Source organism: Lolium rigidum, chromosome 1 (genome assembly GCF_022539505.1).
Source record: "Lolium rigidum isolate FL_2022 chromosome 1, APGP_CSIRO_Lrig_0.1, whole genome shotgun sequence".
Taxonomy (NCBI): domain Eukaryota; kingdom Viridiplantae; phylum Streptophyta; class Magnoliopsida; order Poales; family Poaceae; genus Lolium; species Lolium rigidum.
The window spans coordinates 223,400,899-223,407,133 of record NC_061508.1 but is presented as its reverse complement, the minus strand read 5'-3'; the positions used below and the strand labels follow the sequence as shown (position 1 = coordinate 223,407,133).

At 48.6% G+C, this 6,235-nt stretch overlaps 1 protein-coding gene across 1 annotated transcript; it reads right to left on the bottom strand.

Annotated features, from left to right (window-relative positions):
- Window positions 1–454: 454 nt before the first annotated feature.
- Window positions 455–1,931, bottom strand: LOC124683218 (ACT domain-containing protein ACR8-like). Its single transcript, XM_047217776.1, has 3 exons — window positions 1,833–1,931; window positions 1,557–1,739; window positions 455–1,462 (listed from the first exon to the last, which is right to left on the bottom strand). Exons 1-3 carry the CDS (start codon window positions 1,929–1,931, stop codon window positions 455–457), a joined length of 1,290 nt encoding a protein of 429 aa, XP_047073732.1.
- Window positions 1,932–6,235: the final 4,304 nt, after the last annotated feature.

Sequence of the window (6,235 nt, the reverse complement as noted above, 5' to 3'; positions counted from 1 at the left end):
GGGCGCGACTGGAGATGCTCTAATTACATGGAGACAGACATATAGAGCAGAAGACACGAAGAAGCAAAGCAAACTTCCCCAAAGAATTTTTAGCCAAAGATGGAGGCAACAACAGGAAGGTACAGAGAATAAATCAGTCGTTAGTACACTCACTACACACTAACACTAGTATTAATAACTACTAAGTAATAGTATCATCTAACGGAATGGCCTATGTACATGGCTTCAGTTATCTACTGCTAGATTCCATCATCTTCTTCCTTTCAGATCGTGATCCTGCCCAGGCTTTCCTTGATCTTCTACTTTATCGTGATGCTGGCAACTCCTTTTCTTGATCTGGATGAGCTGAATCTGTGTCGCAACTTCTTGTCCCTCTCCCTCAGAGTCTTCAATGTACAAAGGAAGGAGCAGCAAGTAGTGTGGAGTGATGTTCGGTTTCTGCCTTATGAGGACATCACCAAGATTTGATTAGCCCCAGGTGGTACAGATTCCTCTTCACGAAGTTGCCAAGGTGGACCAGACCAATGCCGCCGCCATCCTGGTCGTCTGGCTGGGTCTTCTTGATCTGGTAGAGCTGAGGCCGGTGCTCCTCGACGACAAGGGAGTCAACGCCAACCCTCTCCTTCACAGCTTCAATGGCGCTTTGGTGGACCTCCTGGCCGGCCGTGGTGCCGGTCACGTAGAACACATTGCTGGCCATGTCGCCCTTGGTCGACACCTCGGCCTGCGCGACGAGCAATCCATTCTCCCGGAATGTCCTTGTGACGTCTGAGAGCAAGCCCGGCCGGTCTGGCGTGCGCAGCTCCATCCTCACTCCCTCGAACGATCTCCGTTCTATGGCGTCTTGTAGGCATTGGCTCACTCTCTGCATCTCGGCCTCCGAGCATACAGGACTCCCGTCGGCGTGGCGAATGTAGAACTCCTGGCGCGCCTCGCCGCAGTTGGTGTCGATGGTGCCATGGAAGACGAGGTAGTCCATGTCGGTGAGCGTGCAGACCACGTCGTAGAGCAGCTTGGGCCGGTCTGGGCACTGCACGGTGACCACCGAGTACCCGCGCTCGGCCCAGCTCTCGACGGACACGGACGGAGTGGGGAACGCTCGGTCCTGGTCTCTGGCCGCGTACATGAGCTGGTGGAGGCGCCGGTCGGCGTGCGGGACAGAGCAGGCGGGCACGGCGACCACACCGCCGCTGGCGTCGGAGTCTCCGCGCAGCAGGGGCGCGAGCCGGGACTCGATGCGCGCCACCCGGACGGCGTTGGCGTCCACGTCGCGCAGGTACACGAGGCAGGCCAGGCGGCCGCGGTGCGACCAGGCCCTGGCGTCCACGACGCTGCAGCCCATGTCTGCGAGGACGGCGAACACCTCGGAGATGAGCCCCGTGCGGTCGGCGCCCGTGAGCTCCAGCACCGTCAGGCCCTCGAGCGCCGCCGGTTGCGACGGCTCAGTCCAGGTCCCAAGAGACTACAACCAAATCGAGAAATGCGGTAAGAAATGCTGCCCCTTTCTCGCTCCTCCGGCGAGGCCAAGGCAAGAAAGCGAGGAAACTATCTCCTACCTGCTGGATGTAGGAGATGACGCTGTCGTCGGTGAGCTTGCGGCCGAGGCGGTCGGTGACGTGGAAGACGTCCATGAACCACCTGCCGTCCGACGAGATATAGGCCTTCTTGACGGACAAGTCGAGGTCAGCGAGCACCTGCACCGCCTCGAGCAACACGCCCCTCTTCCTCGCGCTGTCAACCTACACCATTCACCAAACAAGAATCAGCACCTCGCTCTCCATGAAACAAGAAGCCACCGGAAACGGAATCATAGGACTTCGACGGTCACACACCTGGACCAGCGTGGCCGTGGGGCAGACGGCATTGTCGATGACCACCTTGGGGGTGTCCATCCTGATCACCAGCTTCTCGTACTCATCGAGCCACTCCATCGCCTGATTCTCAAACAGCAACCGAACCACACCACTACCTCTTCTCTGCCTGACCGCTGACTCCTGCTCTGGCTCTGCTCCTCGGACGCGGCACCACCACGAATCCGTCCTCTAGGTATATAGCCAAGGATTGGGAGGAGCTTGGGAGGGATCGCCCGCGATTTGGAGGCTTCTTCGTCTTGTTTCCCTTGGCTTTTCTCCTTCGTTGGTTCGAATTGGAATTTGGAGATGGAATGCGGGGAATGGGGTTGAGGACGGTGTTTATGTAACGGTGGGCAGTTGGTGGGCCCGAGTCCATATGGAATGAGGAAAACTGGAGGGAGTAGCTCAAGGGAGCCAGGTGGGTCGCCACGTGGAGGTCTTCCTTTGCTTTCAATCACACTCTTCTATCTCCTTTGCGTTCGGCTGAATCAACATATTCTTGTGTTCTCCTGCCACTCCAAAAAGAAAAGATGAAGCGGCGTGCTTAGAACAAGTAACAACAGAAAAAGATTAAACGGTGTGCTTAGAACAAGTAACAACTAAAAAAGATTAAACGGTCTGCTTAGAACAAGTAACAATTCTCGAAACAAAAGTAACAATTGTTTTTATCAACTCGTACTCCATTTGCAAGGGAAACAAGGTGCTGCTGTCTCTAGTTGAGGGGTTATTTTCCCACTTTGAACAGATCTTTTGACATAGTTTTTGTCATGAGAATATAATAATATGGTAACTAAATTTTGACCGCATGTCATTTTCGGACCTCACGAGTAACTATATCAATCGCCCGGCGTGCTGGGACTTGTATCACACCGTTCGTCCTATTCTAAGTTGTGCACCTCACACATGAGGAATCATCCTTGAGGATCTCTTCATCTTATACTAAGAATCTTCACTGCGGCAATATCGAAGGTGTTTGGCATTGGTAAAACCAGGGCCATCATTAGTTGAGAGTTCGATAAAAATATCTTTTCTACTGAAACAACTACTTAGAAGTTAGAACCGGAGGAACCAATATTTCTACAACAAGAGGGAAAAAACGAAACAAATAATAGGAATTTCTCTAAATATTGAATTTAGAAGAACTTTATTCGTGTGGATAGCTTGGTTGCATTTACTCGAGCGCCTCATCATGGTCAACTTGACAGAGGAGACACATGTATTCGTTTGGAAACTTACTTGATCTTGAATCATCGATATGTGGATATGATTAATGAGCATATGGTGTTCTTGCACAAATACATCTCAAAATTAAGGTACCACTCAAAATTAAAATCTTTATGTAGTTCAAGTATAATAAATGTTATTTCCACCAAAGATAAACTATCTAAGAGGAATTAGAATGTTTGTAATAAATGTACGTTTTGTGATACCGATGAGTCTATCAAACCACTTTTTTTCTTGAACCCTTGCTCACCTTATTTGGGGAACTACTTGATATACTTTTAATATTCCCCATCCAACCAATGTTACAAATATGCTTGGAAGTTCATAAACTGGGGTTTAGAGGGTTACTAAACAACAAATTTGAGTGGGTGTTTGTGCTTTGATTTGGGCCATATGTAATTGACGGTGACATTAATTTTAACAAAAGCGTGAAAGCTCATCTTTACATGTTGGTTACAGGTTCATGTCTTGACACTTGACTATGACATATGTTCATGGTTACATGCATGTTGGATCCACAAGTGGTAATTACTTCCTTTATTTTTGAGGTCCTATATGTAATTTGTGCTCCCACGACAATGGTACAAATGCAGAAATCGAGGTCCTTGAAGACCCCTTTTACCGTTTAAAAAAAAGAATATAGTGGAGGCGGCACACGATGAAGAGGAAAAGAAAGCGAAAAGAAGTGGAGAGTGAAAGAGAGATGTGAAAGGAGAGTTAAAGAGGCATAAGAGGGATGGATGTGTGGATTGGTCTGTCCTACCCCATTTCAACATAAATTTGGTTCGAAAATAGGTTCTTCCGAGCTAAAATAAATAAATAACAATGATCTATTTGAGTTATGCGCTAGGTGTTGTGCTCTGGTGTCCCCCCTTCCCCCTCTCAACCACTAAAGTTGAAGGATTAAACTAACCCACGAAGAAGTATCCGGAAATCCTAGCCATCCCCACGGAACGAAAAAATTGGCAGGGTTGTCTACTTTTAAGAGGGGATTTATATGGAGAGTAGGTACTGGTGACAATATTAATATATTCTTTTTGAAATAACGACAATATCAATATTTATTCTGACCTTTGGATTCCAGCGAGCTCGAGAACAAATATGGCATATTCCAAGGTCTCTCAGTTAATTGATGTGAATATTGGGTTTTGGGACGAGCCCCTAATCCCCGGTTGATGTCAATCGCATATTCCAAATTCCCCTGAATACTCAAGGATTTGGGGATTTTATAGCATGGAATTGTACTGATCATGGCCGGTTCACTGTCACAGTCTGCCTATCATCTTTCAATGGAGATTTCGTTTTGGACCCAGAGCCGGACATTTATTTCTCCCGGGCTTGTGAGTAAACAATCCAGTGTGGAAGTCTCTTTGGAAAATCCAGCTACCTAGTAAAATCAAAAAAATTGTCTGGCGAGCATTGCATGGCATTGTTCCTCTTCAATCTATCATGGTGAATAGGCATGTTGGCACTAGCCGTGAATGCCCTATATGCCATTTAGTGGCTGAAGACATAATGCACCTTTTGTTTAGATTCCCTACATTGGCCAGTCTATGGGATTCTCTTGGTATTAGCTCACTGATTAGTGATGCTGCTGCGACTGATCGCTCTGGGTCAGCTGTACTTGAATTTATCCTTTCTAAAAAGAAAGCACCGCTACCAGGATTCCAGGATGTGGGACAAAAGGAGGTTATTTTGGTTGGGGCCTGGTATCTCTGGTGGATTAGGAGAAGGAGAACAAATGAAGAATTTGTTCCTGTAATGCGACATTGCAGGTTGTCTATTCTTTCAATTTGTGCAAATGCAGCTAAGATGAGAAGGCAACCAATCAACAATGATGCTCGATGGTTTAAACCAGTACCACGCTAGATTAAAGTTATTGTGGATGGTTCTTTTCCACCATGATGATCATACAGGTGCTGTTGGAGCGATCTTAAGAGATCATGATGGCCATTTTATCGCTGCTTTTACCATGTATATTCCAAACCTGGCGTCGGCTGCTGCAGCGGAAGCAATGGCATTACGAGAAGGGTTATCTTTAGCGAACCATCTTGGCTGTAACAACGTGATCGTGGAATCGGATTCAATAGAAACTATTGAGGGTTGCAACGGAACTGAAGCGCGGTGGGGAGACTCATCAGCAGTCCTCGCAGACTAGACTGTGTTGATCTCATGGCTCTTTTTGGTAAGGTGCAGTTCCAGCACTGCATGAGGAAAGCTAATGGAGCAGCTCATGTGTTGGCGAAGTTTTGTTTTTCTGATAAAAGATCATGTAATTGGATCGATCAACCCCTTAGCTTCCTTTTAGAAAAGCTCGTGAACTACGTAACTATTATGTTATCTTAGAGCAGCAAGTTTCAGGTGCACTCTTTTCAACATCAGAGTACCTAAGACGACTGAATTTTTTTAATGAGACACCTTGCTAGTTTATTGTGGTTTCTAAAAAAAGGAGTGTCACGACACCGATGCGAAAGCCATACGCTAGATACATGCATTTGTCTGCGTGGACATAAACTGGACCACGTTAATTGGTTCGTTTGTGTGAGGAGGTGCCGGACGTAAGTGGCAGCAAAGAGGTCGGGCATACATGCGCCCTGAGTCCATCTCCAACGGGCCACCCATTCCGTGTCCGCACGTTTGAATGGGTTAAACTAGACAAAAACATGGTCTAGCTCGCGGATCTATCCCAAAAACGGATGGCTGCGGTGTTCAGGACGACCCAAAATCGTTCTAAATCTGGGCCTCGTTTGCGTGGCCGTGGACACCAGGGCTGGCCTCTCGCGTTCTCACTTGTCCTCCACTGGCTCGCATGTCTGCCTCCCAAAACACACCTACTCCAAACCTAAAGGATGGCCGACGAAGCTGTTGCCGCTGCTGCCACCATCGGAGACGAGGCCAAGCTCGCGGCCGTTTGTCGCTCCTGTCGTGGACGTTCCGGTGGTCGTGCAGCCCGCAACGGCGGTGAAGAAGGTGAAGCCCGTGCTCACCGCGGAGCAGAGGGAGATCGAGAGCAAGAAGCGGGCCGACCGGCGCATGGCGCTCGAACAACGGAAGAGGGATGTCGCTGCCTTGGAGGAGTGGCAGAGGGCGACCGAGCAGCTCCAACTCCTCCAAACGGAGGCGAAGGCGAAGGCCATGCAAGAGCATGCCATGCTCTT

What these genes read in the sequence shown, in the direction of transcription:
- LOC124683218 (XM_047217776.1), bottom strand. Translation starts at nt 1,931, where the DNA reads ATGGAGTGGCTCGATGAGTACGAGAAGCTGGTGATCAGGATGGACACC. An exon ending in CCACGGCCACGCTGGTCCAG is followed by an intron (nt 1,740 to 1,832) that starts GTGTGTGACCGT and finishes TGAATGGTGTAG; the next exon opens with GTTGACAGCGCGAGGAAGAG. An exon ending in TCATCTCCTACATCCAGCAG is followed by an intron (nt 1,463 to 1,556) that starts GTAGGAGATAGT and finishes ATTTGGTTGTAG; the next exon opens with TCTCTTGGGACCTGGACTGA.